The following is a 20,805-nucleotide window of genomic DNA, read 5'->3' on the forward strand; positions in this document are numbered from 1 at the left end:
AAAAATTGTACTAATCAGAAATATTATGGTTTGAATCACGCACGGTAAAGTGCCTATTGTACTCGCAATAGTTGTGCCTCTTATGGTGAAATTGTGACTGTATTTTCGTTGCAATTTATGTTATCGCCGCCATTTCCTCACATTTGATGCAAGTGTTTTGTAGTTTCATTATTTTTCGACAATAACAAGCAGTTATTTTACAATTTGACAACAATTGGTAGCACTACTTGCTCCTTACAGTATGGCCAAAATTTTGCCTACTGTCTTCGCGCTCGTTCAGCTCCCACATCCGGATGCACAGTACTTCAGGTACATGGTTCAGGGTTCGTACAGCGCCAATTAGTAAATAACAAAACGCTGAAACTGCTAGCCAAACAGTGACTTCACTTGCGGTGAAATCTAAAGAGCTCTGCTCAGAATTTGTCAGGTTCGTATAGCGCCAATTAGTAAGTGACAAAACACTAAAACTAGCAGTCAAACAGTAGCGCATCTAGTGGCGAAATTTCAAAGCTTCGTTTGCAGTCCATAAGCGCTCAATGACAAGAAAATTGCTTCCTTTGTTCTTCTCGTTTTTTCACAGTATCAATTTAAGATATTGCTATAAATAAATTAAAATTTAAATAAACTATTTAGTATTTTACTAAATAGTTCATCTAGGACAGCAAAAGATTAGAACCGTTGGAAAACGTACTAATATTTAAAACTGATTCATTGAATTTAAAAATTGATACATTATTTTATAAATTCAATATTCCTTAAAAATTATTTTTATCGTGTCAAATTGTGATTTTTAATTCAATATGTAGGTTCAAGCTATGTTCATAATGTACAAATCTATCTACTCATGAGTACTTAGGATACGTTGTGAAAACTAGACATTGGATCTTAAAAACCATTGAAGTTTCACTTCTGTAAGAATGCTCTGCGACTGTGACTATGTGATTATGAACACATTGCGCACTGTAACCAACTGTAACTATAGTAGAGTCGTAATGTCTATAATAAATGGTAGTACTTGCAGGTTACAATAATGGAAATTCATTGAATGATAGTACAGAAAACTTATTAATTGATGGGAATACAAAATGTCACAACAAACAGCTCTTGTACAAACTACGAGCGCCGGATCTGACATGACACCAGTACTTGGTAGCATACAATCAATTGGACCTAATACTCAGACAACAACTACTGTGCCCAATATTCAAAGTGGTAACACAGTAGTACAAATCTTACAACCTCAGACACAATCTCAACAATCTCAATTCATAACACAATCACCAAAACAACAGGTAGCACAGCAAACATCAACACAACAACAACAACAAAGTTCCTTTAATGATTTCCCACAGGTGCGTATTTTGCTACGTACAAGGTAGAATTTGCTTCGATCGAATTATCAATTTGTTCTGATTTTAGTTCTTAACTAAAACGAGATTACAAGATCTTGTAAAAGAAGTAGATCCAACAGAACAATTGGATGAAGAAGTTGAAGAAATGCTCTTACAGTTAGCGGATGATTTTGTGGAGACAACAGTGAATGCTGCATGTTTGTTGGCTAAACACAGACATGCTAATACTGTAGAAGTAAAAGATGTACAATTACATTTAGGTAAGTTATGAAAGATAATAATGCAATGTGATATTTAATTCCACATGATAAATAAATGATACTTTGATGTATTTAAGGGAATGAAAATTTAGACCATGTAATTTTTATTGTTTTTCAGAAAGGAATTGGAATATGTGGATTCCTGGTTTCGGTACAGATGAAGTACGCCCATATAAACGAGCGACAGTCACAGAGGCACACAAACAGAGATTGGCTCTGATTCGAAAATCAATCAAAAAATATTAGTCTTCCTGTACATTTTACCATGTATACTTCTTATTTTTATTATTATGTGACAATTTTTTTATATTTACATGATAGTATACTTCTAATGATATGTGTCACTGATATTTGTAAAAAAAAATATAGAACATATAAATTATACTTGCTTTTTGCAATGTATAGTTTTAAGTATAAAGTAACTTTAACATTAGATAATAATTGATATACTTCAAGCAAATTCATTATTTATCTGAATACAATATCAAGATTAAAAATGCATGTATTCAAATATTTCATAATAGTAAATTAGAATAGTTTTCGACATTTGTAACTTTTGTGTGATATTCTAAGTGTACAAAGATTTTATTAATTTAAAATATAAATGAATTTTATCAATAATTAGACATATATATATAATGTTCCTCCATACATCCTCTTATTTCATATTAGATTATAAGGTTGGAAGATCATTGTACAATATTTTGTGTAATATACACAGATCTAAATTTCAATATAAAAAGCTAAGCTATTCATGAAATTTGTCTTTTTCCTCATTCTTTTATTACTTCTTTTATATTTTAGAGTAGTATTTACAATGTTCCATTTTTTAGGCATTATAATTACTTTTTTTTGTTACCTTTGATAAATAATACTTTCCACCGTGAATATTTTAAATAATTTCACTACAAATATGTTGGACTAGTTCTTTTTTTATTAAGAGTTTTGGTTCTTTCAAAAAGTTTATGAAAATTGGCCGTTGTTCAAATGTTTAAAACAGTAGGAAGTAAAAATTGAAGCCGCTCTAGATTCATATCACTAGTCCATCTAGTTATTCTTTGATTTAGCAATGACTGCATGTAACATGTTACACACGAAACCGGAACCTGCTTGCTCATCGAGCTGAATTCATCAAACCAACTATACACTGCTATACACACCATAGTCTAGTATATAAATCGTGATAACCTTTTTCTTTCAGGGACATCCTGTGAAATTTTACCATCTGCTTACTAGAAGATTTTCCAGACGGTATTGTTAATTATTTGTTATATTTCTACAAAGCAACTCTTCGTGATATGTAAAATAGTAATCATACATTATTATTATCTAAAATATAAACAATTCGTTTTGATAAAAAAATTTCGTTCTATCCGGGTTGTTTCAGCTAGTGTGGAATATTGTACGACTTGCACGTCTATCATACTAGTTAAGTAAAAAAAAATTATATTAAATAGACTTTATGCGATCATGTTATGTCCTACCAATTTAGATAAAACTCATTCTCGGAAACCGTGTAACGTTTAACTGCGAGTTGCACTCGCTGGTAACAATTATAATTACATTTTTTGAAGAGTTAATATATCGATATTGAAACGTCAATTATGTTACAGATTGTGCAGGGTTTTACAGAAGATAATATAATTCGATTCGTCCAAATCTGTGAATCAGCAGAAAATAGAATATCAATTGAAAATAATAAATTTATTACATTCTGCAAACAGAAAGGAGGAATTGTTATTTTTGACAGGGAACTTTGATAAAAACAATGTCTGCCAGCAATGATAGTACGAATACCAACACCTGTGTCGTATGTTACAAAAATGTTGATATTTATAGCATTGGTATGTGTGAACATCCTGTGTGTTACGAATGCAGTACTCGAATGAGAGTACTTTGCTGTCAAAATGAGTGTCCCATTTGTCGTCAAGATTTACCAAAAGTAGTATTCACAAGAGAAATAAAACCATTTTCCAATTTAAGAAAAGGCAATTTGGTAGATTCGCGATACAATATCTATTTTGACTCATCTAATATTCAAAGTAAATTTAATGACCTATTGGCTAACAATTGCAACATTTGTAAAGAAAAACCTGTGTTTAATAATTTCAATAGTTTGAAAGATCATATGAGACATCGACATGAGCTACACTACTGTGATCTATGTGTGGATAATTTAAAGGTACATTTACATCAATTAAGTTATATTTGAAAACTATTACTAGAATTATATTTTGCAATATTTAATGTTCTTTCTTTTTATGTAATAGATATTTTCCAAAGAGAGGCGTTGTTATACAAGGCCTGATCTTGCACAACATAGAAGAAAAGGAGATATTGATGACAAAAGCCACAAAGGACACCCATTATGTGAATTTTGTGATCAACGTTATATGGATAATGATGAGTTATTTAGACACTTAAGACGTGATCATTTGTACTGTCACTTTTGTGATACAGATGGTTTGCATCAGTATTACAGCTCTTACGACTATCTCAGAGAGCATTTCAGGCAAGACCATTACTTATGTGAGGAAGGAATGTGCTCTGAAGAAAAATTTACAAGTGCATTTCGAACTGATATAGATCTTAAAGCGCATAAAGCAAATGTACATAGTAAACAGTTGAGCAAAGCTGCTGCAAAGCAGGCAAGAACATTGGAATTAGAATTTACTCTAGCTCCACGGGGTGATAATCGAATGAATAGAAGAGGAATGGTAGGTCCTTCAACTTCCAGAAACTCGAGAGATTATAATAGTAGAGATTACAGTCTCAGAGAATATCAACAAACAGTAATGCCAAACAGTTCAAATGTTTTTGTAACAAACAACGAACCTACTTTTGTAAGGCAGCCATCCGTAGATGTGCAAAGTACTGAAGAATTTCCAACACTAGGTAATGCACCTACACCTATTGTACCTACTGTAAATCAAAGTAAAGGTAGAGGCAATGTAACAATTCGCAGCACTATACGACCACAGCCTTTAGCTGTTACAGACGAAAATTTCCCAGCACTGGGATTAGAATCTGCAAGTATTTCGAAAACTGTTAACTTCAGTGTATCCAGTAGTAATGCTTTGGGACCGAACAATCAATCTCAAAAGGGTACAACTTCCAATGTATCTATTCATGTAAATCACGATGCCAATGGAACTGTTACTACTAAAGTTTCGGGTCCTAATATTAGAATCCGACCTGCAAAACTTTCAATGGAGTCCGACTTCCCTGCATTAGGTAATGCAGAACCATCAACTAGTAATAGTAATAGTAATTCAGCTCAGTGGAAGGAAGTTTTGCAATGGACATGTTCTAAATCAGCATCAACATCTGCTCCAAAACCTAAAAAAGTTGCGTCACCACCGTTGGTACCTTCCCCACCACCTATTCAATCTGGGGAAGACTTTCCTACGTTATCAAAGTCATCCAAATCAAAGAAGCAGTCAACAATTACTGTAGTACCTTCCTGGGGTCAACCGCAAAGTTCTAATAATAGTAATAATGTGAAAACAACTACTGATTTAATGAAAGGAAAAACAAAAAAGAAAAAGGTTAAACAAAATCCTAGTACTAATAGCAATGATACTGGTAATTCGAAAACAAATGTAAATACCGTTGTTGTAAAAAAAGAGAGTGAAATAGCTCAAACATCTAAAAATTCACATAATGTAAGTAATGTAGATGCTATACAATCAAGTTCCCAATCTGCACAAAGTGCAGTTAATGTGGCTAATAGTGAAAACTCGTCAAAAAATATGAATGTACAACAACCAAAAGAAATAGAACAGACTAGCAAGAAAGAAAAGAAAAAGCATAAAAATTCGGATAACCAGACGATTGTAAATACCAATACTGATAATACCTCAAACGGAGTCCAGAGAAAGCGTACCGAATTGAAAATAGATAGTTTAAATTCTACTAACAGAAATGTTCATCATTCAGACAATTTTCCAGCCTTAGGCACCAGCAGTACTAAACCACCAGGCTTTACAAATCCACCTCCTGGGTTTGGAACAACGACTCCACCACCTCCTGGTTTTTGTATACAATATAATAGCACGGATAAAATAAATAGTAGCAATGGATTAACTTTCACAAATAGTTCTGGAGAGAGTTATTCTATTTTACCAAACGATAATAAGCACAATGATGTGTACAGTTATGTACGTGCTCCAGATTTTCAAAAACGAAACAAATGCCTTGTGGCGAAGGTCAATGAAGTTTTAATGCAACAAGATGAAATGCAACAGGAGTTCCGATATATAAGTGGATTATTTCGCCAAGGAATGTGCAATGCAGAAGATTATTACAGTCACTGTCGCGCAGTAATGGGTCATTCCGCTTTCGAGAGTGTATTCCCAGAACTTCTGGTCCTTCTACCTGATATTGTAAAGCAACAGGAACTATACAAAGTCCACGAAAAGGAGAGTGGTAACAAGATTAAAGGACTAGAAATTTGTGCAACCTGTAATCAAGTTTTGAAAAGTGGTTCTGATTTTCGAACACACATAACTAGTCATACATTAGAAAATCATTTTCCAGCACTTGGAAAATCCAATGTGCAACTTCAAAAGAATTCTTGGGTACGTAAATGAGTATGTGTTCCTTTAGTTAACTTACAATCTCTGCCAAGATACTATAAGATGTGAATAAAAAAACTATGCTGAACGAATTATTTTTGTGGATGGTATCAGTGTAATATAATTATTAACTCAAAGTTACAGTATGTAGTGCATATTCCAATAATCAATTTTACTATAAAAAGTTTGTTTCAAACAATTATAGTCTGTTTTTTTTTTTGTAAGGGACCTAAAGTATTCAGTTATTTCCAATAGCTGTTCCCTTTATGTTCAACAACCAAATGATTGACTATAATCTGATGATTGTAATTGATTAGGCACTACTGTGATCACTTTAAGTGTTTTTATTTGAAAGAAACAGACTTTGATTGCCATATCATATTTGGTATTTGTCCAATGACTTGTCTAATTGCTGCCTGAAATAAAAACAACTTCGTTATCAAATGGTTGTACTAATAATTTTACGAAATATAGGTATAACAAAGGAAGTCAATATTTCTCTGTATAATAACAAACTTTGTGTATATTAATTTAACGTACGCAATGCGTTATAAATAAGATATTCGTATATCAATCTTGTACTAAAATATTGTAATTGATGCCCTGTTTCACATATTAAAATTACACTGTATATATTATTCATAAGTAGAAAATACGTTTCTGTAATTTATTCATTGTGCTTTATGGAATAGAAGTAAAATAGAATTCTATGGTGCATAAAGATAACACCACATATTAACAAATTATTTGATACATTATACAATATACAGTTCATGCATTGATAATGTACTGTTTTGTACTATAATAAAGTTATACATTGAGTTACACAATAAGAGTAAAAATGGAATTTATTTTACCCACTTTTACCATTTTAGAATTGATTCTATTAAACATGAAGGTAGTGATGATAGAACATACATATAAATTCATCATTTATTGTACACATTTATTTCTAAATTTTTTATGTTTAAACATGACACTTTACAATACAAATTATCTCTATGAAAAAGAAAGGATGTAATATTCTTTATAGAATATAGTAATTATTAAAGATAAAAATTTTTCTTTCTAATGTTTATTCTTAGAATGTATTGTATCATTAATCATTATCATTAATTCTATAAATTTATTATTTATCCAGAAAACAGGACTGTAGAACCACTATGCTAAAGTATGTATGCAGTACATAGTATTTCATTTTCAACTCCCTACATAGGTGTAACATGTAACCAACATGCAAAAATATAAAAGTTCACTTATACCTTCTCCCATTTTATAGTAGACATTGTTAATAATACCAAACTGCAAATAATATCCGTAAACTTTTTCAAATAAAAACAAGGTGTGTACTGAATCAATGTAGAAATACTTCTTGTTTATTTCAAACTGAATACACATTTTTTGAATAAACTTATAACTTTACAAGTTAAAATCATAAGCACCCATACAAATGAAATGTAACCCATGAAATTTATGTACTCATTGTAATTTATAATTTCTTCTCTATTCAGATGAAACTTCATTTGGAAATAAAAGCTTATGTAAGCTGTATAATCATTGAGTCAGTCGAGTTACTCAATTGCTCATAATAGTTTCTTCTTAGAAATTAGAATCACAGTGGTATTAAATCGTACACATAGTGCGTGATCTGATAAAACGGAGATTGCGTCCTGTCTTCTACGTTCATGTTCAATGATTAAATTCTTCATGAAGATTATTAATAACAACAGTGCTTTATCACTTTTTTGCTAACTCAGTACTCAACCAGTCAAGTCCTTCATATAATCCATGGCCTTGTGTAGCACAAGTGCATTGAATGTACCAATGGCGTCCACGCAACGAATTAAGTCCCAATTTATCTGTGAGTTCTGCCGCTGACATAGCATTTGGTAAATCTTGTTTGTTAGCAAAGACCAGGAGAACTGCATCCCGTAATTCATCCTCTTTTAACATATTTGCTAATTCACGTTCTGCTTCTCCTATACGTTCACGGTCATTGCTATCAACAACGTAAATGAGACCTTGCGTATTTTGGAAGTAGTGTCTCCAAAGCGGTCTGATTTTATCCTGACCACCAACATCCCACACCGTGAAACATATATTTCTATATTCAACAGTTTCAACATTAAAGCCAATGGTAGGTATTGTTGTGACAATTTCACCGAGTTTCAACTTATATAGTATAGTAGTTTTTCCTGCAGCGTCCAGGCCGACCATCAATATTCTCATTTGCTTTTTACCAAAGAGCCGGGTAAATACACTGCTGATTGTTAGGCCCATTTTGTTTGGTAAGGTACCAAATGCTCGAGCCGTTCAGTGTAATATCTTTTTGTTGATATCTATTTTGTTACGGCACTCACTACTGTGTTCCGTCGATAGTATAATGTATCGCATGGGAAACCAATATTCTAAGAATTTAATGCTGTGACGACGTTCTTGACAATGTCGTTAACACACCTTACAGACAATAGTAGCGCAAACGTCATCTCACGGCAGATTATTATTCCGGAAATAGTTGGCAAAATTGACCACGCACGCCAACTTTTATTTATATAAAGGCACCGAATAGAACGTCGTATTGTAATATAAAATCGTAAATATGTATATATATAGATATACATATGCACACAAATAAGTATCTTTCGAAACTATATTCAGCATTAATTAATTAAAACTTACGAGATATCTTATTCCGAAAAAATAAGCAAAGCGAATTCTATGTGATTCGGTGTAGAGCCAATGCACTTTATGTGCGTTCAGGCGCGTTATTTAAATGTTACGTTTTATAACTCACAAATGAAAGTCGTTTAAAAGTTACTAGTAATTACTTTCAAATTATAGTTTATACGCAACTATGATCAAAACATAAATGAAAACTTTAGAAAATTTAATAAAGTTTTCTGTTACGATTATTGCAAGAGTAGATTGAGAATTTACAGATTTTAAGTCTTTGTGTTTACTTTATTCTTATATCACGTTTATGGCATTAAAATCTACTTTTGCAGATTTTGTATTTTATCTGTGTTTTAATCTTTAATATTAGCACAAACGAGGTGTAGAAGTAGACAGTCTTAACTCCTAACGTATTTTTCTGTTTCACAAAAATAGGACTCTAAGACACAGGAAACAACATTACAAAATATAATAAATTAACATAACAGTAAATCAAACTTCAAAAAACAATGAATTATGTTTCGCATTTGTTTTTTTATATGGTATCGATGCAATAAATTCTACTGAACAATTCTTTTCTCTTGGTTTATTTTGTTATGCACTAATTTTATCATAATTAATAGTGGCGTCTTTTGTGGAGAAAAGCAATTGGGGCCTGTACAGCGTCAATTGTTAGTGCAAATGGCAAACACTCGACTGGTAGTCAAATTACTGTCAGTCGACTTTAGCTAACAGTTTGAGCGTTTTGCCACTGCACTAATTGGCGCTATCCGTGCATTTGAAAACAGCAGTAAATTCATACCGAATTTTACATTACCTTTTTTAAGAAAAACAGCACGAATCATTTATTCCGATATTTAAATTGTTTGTAACTAATTAATTAAAACTAAAATACGTGAAAAGTAAGTACGTTGCTAGTGATCTCTTCTAAATTCTCCAATCATAAAAGTGGAAAAAATTCGACATCACGACGATAAAGTATTTTATCATTAGAAGATGTTTGAATTCAACTTGTCTTTTACGAAATCGTGAAATAAATGATAAGAACTCTGAAAAAAGTATATTTTTTATTAGATCTCTGTATTATACATAACTATACAAAGATGAAATGCGAGTTTACGTCGAAAACAGACTTTATAAAAAATTACAATTCAAAAGAAACTCTGTTTCGTTAGTAGTTATACTACGATGGCGGTGTGGCATTTATCGGGAACCTAAATATATATATATATATATAAATAGTTATATATGTATACATAATTCAGTACAAGTATAATTTCTACAAAAAATAATTATTATTTATCTCTCATTATATTAACTGAATAACGAATCAATCAATATCAATTGTATCAATGATTACGATGACGAATAAGCTTGTACATCATTGGAACGAATATTAACTCGCAAGTTCACGCTTAGAGTATCTTTCTCAACAACAAGAAAAATAACACTACATTCAGGAATTACGAGTAGCTTACATCCATCGTTTCGTACGACGTAAACTGTATACATATATATGTTTCTTTCAACAATAATTAAGATATAATAATTTTATAGTCCCTCGATCAGGCTCGGTTTTAGTTTTTTATAGTCAGTTTTTATAGTTAATTAGTTACATATTTTTATATTTATACACATAGGTAAGCGTGAGAGGTCAATACTAACCCCTGATCGCACACGTACGGCACAAACTCGTTAGGTCGATAGAATTGCATAACTTATTAAGGCATTGTTCCATTCTTTCACAGTTCTCTTTTTTTTCATAAGTTACATTAAAAATTGTTACGTTTTTTATGATCAAGCGTTTATTTTTTTCTGATAATGGTCTTATCGCGTAGTCAGAGATAAATAACGTCGAGAATTTACAATAAGTTACTATCCGATAGATATATTTAAAGAATATAAATACAATGGAATATTCAATGGAATGTTGAATATGTTTCTTTAATGAACGTATCGAGATATAGTATCTTTTTAAACTTGACTTCTTTTTCTTTTCTTTTGGAACACAAGGAGATCAGATGATACATTTACACTGTATCGATGTGTAAATCAGAGAATTCACATAAATCGAATTCCCTTGCATACAATTAAGTTCGTTAGTTAAGTTTCAGCGCTTTAGAAGATTACTATGTAGATTGTGTTAATTAGGTACTATTAAAATTAATCTCACCGCCCGCAAGTACTCGGGTCAGCGTCCTCTCGATTGGACGAAGTACATGAACGACATAAGAAAAATGGTAACATTCGTTATAAATAATTATAACCGTTAATGTTACTCATTTTGATTGTAGACATACGTTTGGCAACGTACAATAGACAAAGATAGAGAAAGAGAGGGAGGGAGAACATTTACATACAAAAAAGTGCACAGAATGTACAACGACCAACAATTCCGTTCCTTGCTTCCAATAATGAGCAACCAACGAAGAAACATTTGGCACGAGATTCACCTGTATCCCCGTAATTTACAAAAATAATCGGTAATCGAAATCAATTTTTCCAATACCAGATATGCAACAAATAACATCGGGATCAATAGATCTTCGAAATACGATACTCTATATTTTAACAAGATTCTTATGCAATTCGTGCTCTAAGCTTGGGCAGTGTTCAGAACATTTACTCTGGTCGAGAATATCTTTTTTCGTGTCATCAACTATTCAACCTCTTCCTACTTGCCATTACGAACTGATAATATTGTACTTTACGATCCACTTAAAGAAAAGAAATAATTTTCTAGTGTATATACTTTCGCTTAAAACAGATGAAATAAATTTCTCATCAATCGCGTACATAACTTATGCTCGTATGTACATGTTTTGGCACTACGTTACTAAGGCAATTAAAAAGAATCTTTTCAATTCCAAGTGAAAATAATTCCTTGAACGATCTTCCCTTAGTATGCTAGTGATATTCATAGAATGTATGGTTTGAGACATTGATTTGTATGAGTATAGATTTCTTGGATTCTAGGCCAGTTACTGATAGCTGCCATCCACGTGATAATTAAGCACTGAACATTATGTAAACCATAAAATAAGATAACTATTGCGTAGAGCTATAAAATCCGATATAGGTAGAGTCAAGACCTTGTTCAGTTTTAAGTAGCTTACTGCCATTATATGCAAGATTTTCTAGTATAACTTGCGAGGCCCTGAGGCTCTTTGATCTTCCATTCGTCCTGCCTGAAGTCTTTGAATCAGAGCAAAAAGGTCTTCCTCAGGAACCGTGGAACCTGCTTGAGTTCCATTGGCTCTTTGGCTGTGATCTTCTTCGGCATCTTGCACTGTCGAAGAAGCGGGTAGAGGACTTCGTTGATCTTCTAAACGCGAACTCTGTTTATAAAAATAATTAAAACATTAATATGATAAAGTAATTAAAAAGTTATACGCATTTGAATACATACCTGGCACCTAACAAGCATTTCAATAAAGGAATCATCCGCGTCGTGGTTAGTGTTTAAACCGGGCAAATAAGGTAGTGTTACCCGTTGCTCATCCATTCTTTTACTTTGCATACCCGCAATTAACTCAAAGAATTCCTCTCCATCCCTAAAATTGAAATCACTGAATTCAAATACCGAACCACATGGGACAAAATCTCCATAGCAACACGTACTTATCATCTGAATCAGATACTTCAGGCGTGATCGGTCTGAACTTCTGATTTCGGTTTGTGTTCAAAGTACAGCGTTGGTCATCCATTCTCCCAGATTGAAAACGAGACAGAAGATCAAAGAAACTGTCTTCTTCCTTTTGAGTAAATTGTGGAGTCGCATTGTTACTTTTGTCTATTTGAGACTCAGCTTGCTCCTTCAACTTTGCAGGTGTAAGCTGAAAGCATTTTGATATTATATTATAGATTCATTATGGATAACATAAATACACATGCAACTAAAAATTACCTTAATAAGATCTAAGTTATCCATACTTTGCCTTCTAAGTCTATACCTACAAGGTGAAGATATATTAACATTCGAACCAGTATTGGTTGATAGTTTCTGTGCAATGTTTTCTTTGTTATTTTCTTGTTGTCCTTTCTCTAAGCCTAGAATTTTTTGAAGATCATCGACATTCATTTGTGCTGTGGCCTGACCCATTGGATCTTCTAATTCTTTAGAGATGTTCAGGTGAAGATTAGCATAATGTAATGCCTTCTCATGATTTCCCATTGCTGCATAAGCATTACCCAAAGACCAACATGCACGTCCCTCACCCACCCTATCTTTAAGTTGCTGAGCTATTTCAAGATGCCACAAATGATACTCTATTGCAGTTGAATAGTCCTTAAGGAGGGTATATGTATTTCCTAACGAGTAGCAAGCTTGTGCTTCTACTTCTCTGTCTCGTAAGTCTTGTGCTAGATCTAAAGTCCTTTTGTAATGTTGTGCAGCCTTTTCAAATTCACCAAGGAATATGTGTGAATTTCCTAAGTTGCTATTTGCCCTCCTCTCAGCAGCTTTGTCTCCAAATTCCTTAGCTATCTTGAGCCTCTCGTTGTGATAATAAATTGCTTGTTTAAAATCACCTAACAGGTAGAAGGTGTTTCCTAGATTTCCACAAGCTCTACCCTGAGCAGCAGAATCTTCCAACTCCTTCATCAGCTCTAAATTTTCTTCATAATACTGAACAGCTTGTTCTAGACACTGTCTAACTTCTTCAGAGAATTCTCCAGGATCCTGATGGCCTATCCTACCAGCTTGTTTTCCCTTAGCATGATAAACATTTCCCAAGTTGTATAAAGCTCTTCCTTCACTCAACTTGTCTCCAATTTCTCTAGAAATCTCCAAGTGTCTTTTGCAACAAATAGTAGCTTCATCAAATTTTCCCATTACTTTCAATGTATTTCCCAAGTTTCCACTGGATTTAGCTTCCCCAAGTTTGTCTCCCATATTACGTGCGAGTGTCAAATCCAGTCTATGATATTGCATTGCTTTCACATAATCTCCTAGGTAAAAATACGCGTTTCCCAGTTGACTATAAATTGCACTTAATATCTTTAAATCATGTGTGCCTGCTTGTATCGCAGCTTGAAAGAATGCCACTCCAGACTTGCAATCCCCAGCCTTACAAAGGCGCTCACCCTCAAGTGCCAATTCAAGGCACATATTCCACCTTTCACTGTTCTGTGAAACAAAAAAATAATCACTTTTTTTTTAATTTAACCACTTTATTGACCAAAATCAAGTTTCTGTTAGTTTGAAGTATGTTCAAAACTTCTAGAGAAGTAATAATAAAAGAAATCATAAGACATCCTATGAATTATTGCAATATGTTTAACATGAAAAAAATATGTGTGGAAAGGGTATTGGAATGGTCATGGGAGTGGCTGGGTATGCAACTTCAATAAATTAACTGCAGACAAGAACTTGTGTCAATATTCAAAAGTTCGTTTCTTTTAGACATAATATACAACGAAAAGCAAGTTAATGGGAAATATTAATATAATAATTACTAAACGTGCAGTAAACCCATACACGGTGACATGAGGGGAAAACATGTGTGCTGTGTTTTAATAGATTTTATTTTCACTGAAACCTATTTGGATCTGTTTACTGAAGAGCCGACATAGAGTGAGGAATATAAAAGAAATCGAACGATTCACAAATAATTACTAGACCCAAAAATGAGATGACAAACCTCGTATGAGTCATGCGAGGAAAAGCAATAATTACAATGGTTCACTGGTTCACTTACTTGCCCTTCGGTTGATAAGTTTTCTGCACTTGCACTTAAAGACATCGTACTCGTCAGGACTTCCTTCTCTCTTTGCAAATTAACAATCGATCCTCTCTATTTCGCAACCACAAATAACGCGAATCTTACGTGCACAATAGGCAATTATTCAGGCTAGGATAATAATTAAGCACACTCGATTTTCCACGCATTGTGATCCGCACGGTTTTCTTCTTACAATATATTCTTTCACATAATAGCATCTGCGTTTTTTTAACAACTGGAATATGCGTCACTTTTCTTTTGGAATCTGCACCTTATCACCGCACTTTCCGAATACAACTGACCGAAAATTAAGCGTCCAAACAAATGGCGCTTGATGCGTTTGGCTAGTTTGTCAACCAATCACAACGAGCTAATCATTTAACGATAAATCATAGGTTCCGAGGTAACGTACATTGTATATGCATTTTATGTACGCGATCAAAATATGGTAACAAATTATTCGTTAAATTTTGATGAGCATATTCAAGGCACTTTCTTTCCATTTTACTTCCTTCCATTGTACAATATGGGGTGGATTAGGACCTACTGTATGTTAATATTTTTATTTGCCCTCTTGTGGTTATCATAGAAAGTTATTACAGAACATTTTTAGTGGCATCGATAATACAGACTTGTAAACAAAAATCACGTTATGGGAATGATCTTATATGCATTCTAACTTTGCGTATGAACTGCGTGGTGATAGTGGTGACCGGAAGTGTTGTAATGTTACTTAGAGAAAATGTGATAGAACCCGCGAAACTTGTTTGAAGAATAAAAAACGGAATGCCTTTCACTGGTGGTATGGAGTACGGAGTATTGGAGTACAGTACAGATGTTTGGACTTATTATTATACTTAATTAATACGTATTCACAAGAAACACAGTCACTTCGCTGCAGTGTTTATGTATACAACCGTGTTGTCATTGTAAGTTGGATTACAGAAAATGGTAACAACATAAACTTACACAAGCTGTGTCAGAATTATCGGGATATTTGTATCTTTTGAAGGATATTTAATTGCACTTTTTTACTTATGATGTTTTCTTGGAAAAAAGCATTAACAGCTGTTTCTCAATGGCCTGTAAGAAGAATACATACTTCGACTATTTTGTAAGTATCTTGTATTGATACCTACGATACTTATTAATACCATAATCAGTATAATTATTTCACAATACTTTCAGGCAAGAAGCTGTAATAATAGACGGCAACCAGATTGCTAATGAGATACAAAAAGAATTGAAAGTAACTGTTGATACTTTGGTAAAAGATGGGAACAGAAAGCCAAACTTAGTTGCTATAATAGTTGGTAATAATCCAGCTAGTAAATTATATGTTCAAAGTAAAATGAAAGTTGCAAAGTTAATTGGTAAGAAAGAGTGCATGGAACAATTTCATAATGAATTCAATAAGACTATATTAAGGTAAGGTGTAATAATAACAGAGAAATAAATTACATGCAACATTTCTATGTTTCAGGGATTGACAGCTCTACTATCTCTTTTGACGAAAATGTAACACAAGAAGATGTCATTAAAAAAATTAATCATTTAAATAAAAATGAATTGGTAGACGGAATTCTTGTTCAATTGCCATTATCTAATCATATAAATGAAAATGAAATATGCCAAGCAATTGCACCACATAAAGATGTGGATGGGTTTCACTTAGAAAATATAGGTAGATTATCATTAAATCATGATGGCATCATACCTGCAACTGCTCTAGGAGTAAGAGAATTAATAGTTAAGAGTAAGATAAATACTTTTGGAAAAACTGCAGTAGTTGTTGGAAGATCAAAACATGTTGGTTTACCAATTGCCTTACTTCTGCACTCAAGTGGCAAAGGTACTTCTTTCTATACATGTATATTGCATATTTAGGCTTCTACCCTTCTTTTTGCTCTAATATAGGGTTAAAGAAAGATTAGTTTCTTTAAAATTTCGAATTTTGAACTATTTTGTACATATTTTTTAGATTAACATTGATAATTATATATTTATTACCAATGCATAAAAAGTTTCCTAACTACAAAAAACAGCTATTGAAAAACAGCTTTAAAAGTCAGTGTAATTATAAAAGTATAATGTTATGTATGCTCTCTGAATAAAAAGTGTTAACAACGATTTAATTTATAGGTAAAACTGGGGCTTTAGACATGACTACAACAATATGTCATCGTCATACTCCCAGGACTGAATTAGCAAAATTGACAAAGTTAGCAGATTTAGTAGTAGTTGCAACTGGTATCCCTGGTTTAATCACTGTGGACATGATAAAACCTGGTGCCTGTATAATTGATATAGGAATATCAAGAATAAAAGTAGGAAATAAAAACAAACTAGTAGGTGATGTGGATTTTGAAAATGTGAAACAGGTTGCTGGGTATATTACACCTGTGCCAGGAGGTGTTGGTCCAATGACTATAGCCATGCTAATGAAAAATACAATTTCTGTAGCTATAAAGAATTATCAATGTAAAAAATAGTTCTTGAACTGCAAATTGCTACTCTTCATATCCTATTTCAATAAAGAAAAATGGATCGCATGCACTTAAAAGTAATTATAATCAACGTAAAATTAGTAATTGGTTTAAGAATAGTTTTTTTTAATAAAGGCAATTGTATAATATATCACATGTATTATTTTTTTCTCTCAATTCAAAATATTAGTTGATTTAGAGAGGCAAATACTATGACAGACAGAAAAATTTGTTCAAGGTTATATTCTTTGAGATTCCAATTTGAGTAACTTTAAAAAATATACAATATAACACTTATAAAACAATGTAAATTATAGTAGAATTATTATAAATGACTAAAAGTATAATAATTATTAAACAGCATCTTATATCATTATCTTTTTTTAACCATACGATTTTCTTACTGCTTTTATTAACATTAAACTCTGTTCATATGTGGTGAAATGTAATGCTGCTGTTACTGCAGCTTTTAACTGACTTGGTGCAAGACCTTTGAATAATCCCCTTAGACCTTCTACTTTAACTGTTTGTCTCAAACAGTCTAAAAATCCTGTACAATAAAAAGAACTACCAAAATCTCTTCTAGCATGTTGAAATCCTTGTATTTGTAATCTTTTCCTGCTAAGATCAAGTGGATATACTGCAGTTTTAGCTAATAGACCTGCCATACTGCCAGATATCATAGAATTATAGAAACTTATATTTTTATTACTTGTTTCATTGCTACATCTTCTATACAAATCAGTGAAAAACCCATAAAATGCAAATTGCAAACCACTATGTGGTACAATTTGTAATAAAGTTGGAAATAAACCTTTAAAAAATGTTCTTGGAGATTCCTGTTGAAGAATACAACTGAAAATAAATTTTTTTTTTGTCAGTATTGCAAACTCTTTTTGTCAAGAACTTACCTCAAAGAATGTTTAATTCCCTTATAGACTGGATAGTTACTTGATTGTGCCACAAATCTAGTCCTTATAGTATCAAAAGGAAATGATGTAATTGTAGCTACACAACCTGCACCTGCGCCTGCTATAAATTTTGTTGAAAATTTCCAGTTCTCACATTGTGGAAAGTTTTCAGAAGCTTTCATAAGTATATGATAAGCTTGAAACTGTAAAATGTGTACATTGTTACATACGTATTACTTCAAAATATTTCTGTAATTCTTAAGTTTTACCTGACTTGCCCCATATGTGATTGAAAGAAGTTGAGCAGGTACATGTCCTTTCCAAAGTGCACAAATTCCTTCTTCTTTAAATATCAAGAAAAATGTTTGTGCTATGGAATGATATTTGCTGACAAGCTTGTTCTCAATAGGTTCAACTTGTAGCTATAATATAAAATATTTTGTTACAACATATATATATATATATATGAATAAAAAATCTAATAAAAATTAGATTTCAGGTGAAGTTTTGTATATTTATAAAATGTTTACGATAATATATATATATATATATACCTGAAATCTAATTTTTACAACATCTAAGGGTTGACAAATGAATCGTGTTAAAAAACTACTTATAGCTCCTGCTAAAGCATGATCTGTTTTGTAATCGCTTACTTTTATTGTAGCACCCATTTGCATGAAACTGAGTGTACATGTAGTGCAAGGAAGGGCGTTAAAAGTGAGAAAGTGGACAGAGGAAAGTATATATACAGTTATGCAGAGAAGTTTTATTAGGTTTACTAGGTAGCTGGTACGTGAGGGTGAAAATAGCAATGAGTTTTTTTATAAGAAAATCGTAGGTGCCTTAGTACTAAAAGGAGACGAGTGAGGTTAGGGCAAGACAGAGAGTGAAAATTTCACCGAAATCGATTAACGCAAAATCAAGTTACAAGTTACAAACAATCACATGGAGCTGATAAGGAGAGTGGTGAGAGAGAGAGAGAGAGAGAAAGAAAGAAGAAAAAACAAGACAAAGAAATAGGAGACGCACAGATTCAAAACCAAAACAAAAACCAAAAATACAGCGATATGTACATATACAGTAATGGGACCAACATACTTCTGCACGCTTTTCTTACTTTCTAAGTTGGCGCGTACATCCCCATCATTTTACTAGCATCCAACTGCAGTGGATACTGTTTTAGCGGTGAATCATCAGTCAATCAAAGCAAAGAAAATTTCTATGACAACCCTCGCTAATAGATCAAGCTACGGCCTGGAGATATGCATTCGTAGGTCCCATTACTGTAGTGTACATATATATACAGAAAAAGAGAAGAATTAAATAGATTTATAGTTTTATAGGAAAATAATATAATTTAGGTTAAGTCAATGCAATTTAATATTTAGTATCTTTTTAGTATAAATTTAAATTTAAATTATACATGTACAATGATGATAACCCATGGACCTAAAGAACAGTGTATAAACATAATATTTTATATATTACATCTTTGTTGCTATTGAATTTTCGTCGTTGTACATTACTTTTGTTACAAAAAGATATTAATTAATAAGTTAGTTTAGATATTGTTCAACACTACCTTTCTTGATTTACCGCTAGCACATTATTCCGTGTATTCCATAACATTTAGTTAAATTATAACAAAATGTTCCGAAGAACAAAACATGACCAAAAAAATATGTACCCAAAAAACTCGAAACTGATTTATTTTCATAAAATCTGTGTGCGCACGTATGTATGAAATGATATGAAGTAGGAGGATGCAGGATGGTAAATTTAAAATATAATATAATGTCATGATGTAGTCATTATCAGTCAAATTGTAGTATGTATTCAAGTAATTTTCATTACGCCATATACAATATTAAATAATATTATTTAATGTTTCTATTTGACATTATAATAGATAATAATATTGTTAATTTCTTCTATAATTAATTTCTTGAATCATTTCGGAAATTTGGGAATAATCATCGAAGTTAATGGGATGTTTTAAATCACAGTAATCCATCACTAATATTTTTAAATCGTATCCCCAAAGACTTTTCAGCACAAGTTCAATACTTGCTTTGGATGGAATATATGTATGACCTTCTCTAGATATTAAATCCAATTCTTCAATAAACTTTTGCTGTCAACAAAGTATAACATTTAATGAAGCTAAAAATCATTTAGAATATATTAAGAAAATAATTATAATTTTTTAGTCACTTACATGATTTTTCAATCGATACATGTTCCACAATTCAATATATAATTTATGTAAATTTAAAATTATAGTTTCGTGTACTCTGGAAATATTTTCGAAAGTATCGTCGGACATATAAAATTCTTCGGTCTTAGAATCACAATAATTCATTCTTTTAAAGTGCCACTTTTTAAAAAACCTATTTTTTGCATCATTCTGAATATATAAACATTTAACGTTTGTTATGATATCAGGGCTTGTAATAAACACTTCATTACATAACTGTAATAGTTCATCTTCCAAGCCTTCAATTAAGTGGATCACATAATCAGAATAAATGAAAAGTAATCCTGTAATATATTGCGAATTTTTTTCTTTTATTGCTGTATCAAATAATTGTGCAATGTTTTCACAATTTGTAATTTTTGAGCAAAAAATAAGCCTACATACATAGAATTTTTTAATTTCACGAAAGGAATCTAATACAGATTTGCGCACAGGTTCTTCCATTGTTAACACTTGTTTGATCAATAAAATACATGATAACAGGCGAGCTTAAATATAATCATTTCAATCCGTTATTATTTCTTTTATTTAAGCAAAATTAACAATGAATAATTTATTTTGTG

At 32.1% G+C, this 20,805-nt stretch overlaps 7 protein-coding genes across 15 annotated transcripts; 3 read left to right on the top strand and 4 right to left on the bottom strand.

Annotated features, from left to right (window-relative positions):
• Positions 1-270: 270 nt before the first annotated feature.
• Positions 271-1,994, top strand: Taf12 (TATA-box binding protein associated factor 12). 3 transcript variants are annotated; one of them, XM_033478717.2, is made up of 4 exons: positions 271-427; positions 1,022-1,352; positions 1,420-1,612; positions 1,731-1,994. In XM_033478717.2, exons 2-4 carry the CDS (start codon positions 1,086-1,088, stop codon positions 1,856-1,858), a joined length of 588 nt encoding a protein of 195 aa, XP_033334608.1. In that variant the 5' UTR covers positions 271-427; positions 1,022-1,085; the 3' UTR covers positions 1,859-1,994. The 3 variants fall into 3 exon arrangements, with proteins under 3 accessions (XP_033334608.1, XP_033334609.1, XP_076375303.1); XM_033478718.2 differs by lacking the exon at positions 271-427 and adding an exon at positions 893-911; XM_076519188.1 differs by lacking the exon at positions 271-427 and having other exon boundaries at positions 924-1,352.
• A 679-nt stretch (positions 1,995-2,673) lies between these two features.
• On the top strand, positions 2,674-7,022 carry LOC117225412 (E3 ubiquitin-protein ligase ZNF598). 6 transcript variants are annotated; one of them, XM_033478956.2, is made up of 4 exons: positions 2,674-2,863; positions 3,000-3,040; positions 3,226-3,794; positions 3,883-7,022. In XM_033478956.2, exons 3-4 carry the CDS (start codon positions 3,381-3,383, stop codon positions 6,202-6,204), a joined length of 2,736 nt encoding a protein of 911 aa, XP_033334847.2. In that variant the 5' UTR covers positions 2,674-2,863; positions 3,000-3,040; positions 3,226-3,380; the 3' UTR covers positions 6,205-7,022. The 6 variants fall into 6 exon arrangements, with proteins under 6 accessions (XP_033334847.2, XP_033334846.2, XP_076375298.1 ...); XM_033478955.2 differs by having other exon boundaries at positions 2,674-3,158; XM_076519183.1 differs by having other exon boundaries at positions 3,000-3,794.
• Positions 7,023-7,536: 514 nt separating this feature from the next.
• Arf102F (ADP-ribosylation factor 2) lies at positions 7,537-8,839 on the bottom strand. The gene has a single exon (XM_033479148.2). The coding sequence runs from the start codon at positions 8,467-8,469 to the stop codon at positions 7,927-7,929; it is 543 nt and encodes a 180-aa protein (XP_033335039.1). The 5' UTR covers positions 8,470-8,839; the 3' UTR covers positions 7,537-7,926.
• A 1,071-nt stretch (positions 8,840-9,910) lies between these two features.
• pins (G-protein-signaling modulator pins) lies at positions 9,911-14,914 on the bottom strand. Its single transcript, XM_033479144.2, has 5 exons — positions 14,562-14,914; positions 12,770-13,990; positions 12,484-12,698; positions 12,272-12,416; positions 9,911-12,200 (listed from the first exon to the last, which is right to left on the bottom strand). The coding sequence occupies exons 1-5, from the start codon at positions 14,604-14,606 to the stop codon at positions 12,000-12,002; spliced, it is 1,827 nt and encodes a 608-aa protein (XP_033335035.1). The 5' UTR covers positions 14,607-14,914; the 3' UTR covers positions 9,911-11,999.
• Positions 14,915-14,993: 79 nt separating this feature from the next.
• Positions 14,994-17,222, top strand: LOC117225511 (NAD-dependent methylenetetrahydrofolate dehydrogenase). The gene is made up of 6 exons (XM_076519187.1): positions 14,994-15,133; positions 15,199-15,514; positions 15,598-15,699; positions 15,774-15,958; positions 16,069-16,437; positions 16,728-17,222. The coding sequence occupies exons 2-6, from the start codon at positions 15,492-15,494 to the stop codon at positions 17,075-17,077; spliced, it is 1,029 nt and encodes a 342-aa protein (XP_076375302.1). The 5' UTR covers positions 14,994-15,133; positions 15,199-15,491; the 3' UTR covers positions 17,078-17,222.
• A 77-nt stretch (positions 17,223-17,299) lies between these two features.
• Positions 17,300-19,052, bottom strand: LOC117225512 (mitochondrial thiamine pyrophosphate carrier). Of its 2 annotated transcripts, none has more exons than XM_033479147.2 (4): positions 18,639-19,052; positions 18,252-18,404; positions 17,983-18,185; positions 17,300-17,926 (listed from the first exon to the last, which is right to left on the bottom strand). In XM_033479147.2, the coding sequence occupies exons 1-4, from the start codon at positions 18,660-18,662 to the stop codon at positions 17,455-17,457; spliced, it is 852 nt and encodes a 283-aa protein (XP_033335038.2). In that variant the 5' UTR covers positions 18,663-19,052; the 3' UTR covers positions 17,300-17,454. The 2 variants fall into 2 exon arrangements, with proteins under 2 accessions (XP_033335038.2, XP_033335037.2); XM_033479146.2 differs by having other exon boundaries at positions 18,537-19,052.
• Positions 19,053-19,796: 744 nt separating this feature from the next.
• On the bottom strand, positions 19,797-20,759 carry LOC117225518 (testis-expressed protein 47-like). Its single transcript, XM_033479157.2, has 2 exons — positions 20,204-20,759; positions 19,797-20,119 (listed from the first exon to the last, which is right to left on the bottom strand). The coding sequence occupies exons 1-2, from the start codon at positions 20,684-20,686 to the stop codon at positions 19,907-19,909; spliced, it is 696 nt and encodes a 231-aa protein (XP_033335048.2). The 5' UTR covers positions 20,687-20,759; the 3' UTR covers positions 19,797-19,906.
• Between the last annotated feature and the right edge of the window lie 46 nt (positions 20,760-20,805).

The sequence above is a fragment of the Megalopta genalis genome, chromosome 2 (assembly GCF_051020955.1).
Source record: "Megalopta genalis isolate 19385.01 chromosome 2, iyMegGena1_principal, whole genome shotgun sequence".
Lineage (NCBI taxonomy): Eukaryota > Metazoa > Arthropoda > Insecta > Hymenoptera > Halictidae > Megalopta > Megalopta genalis.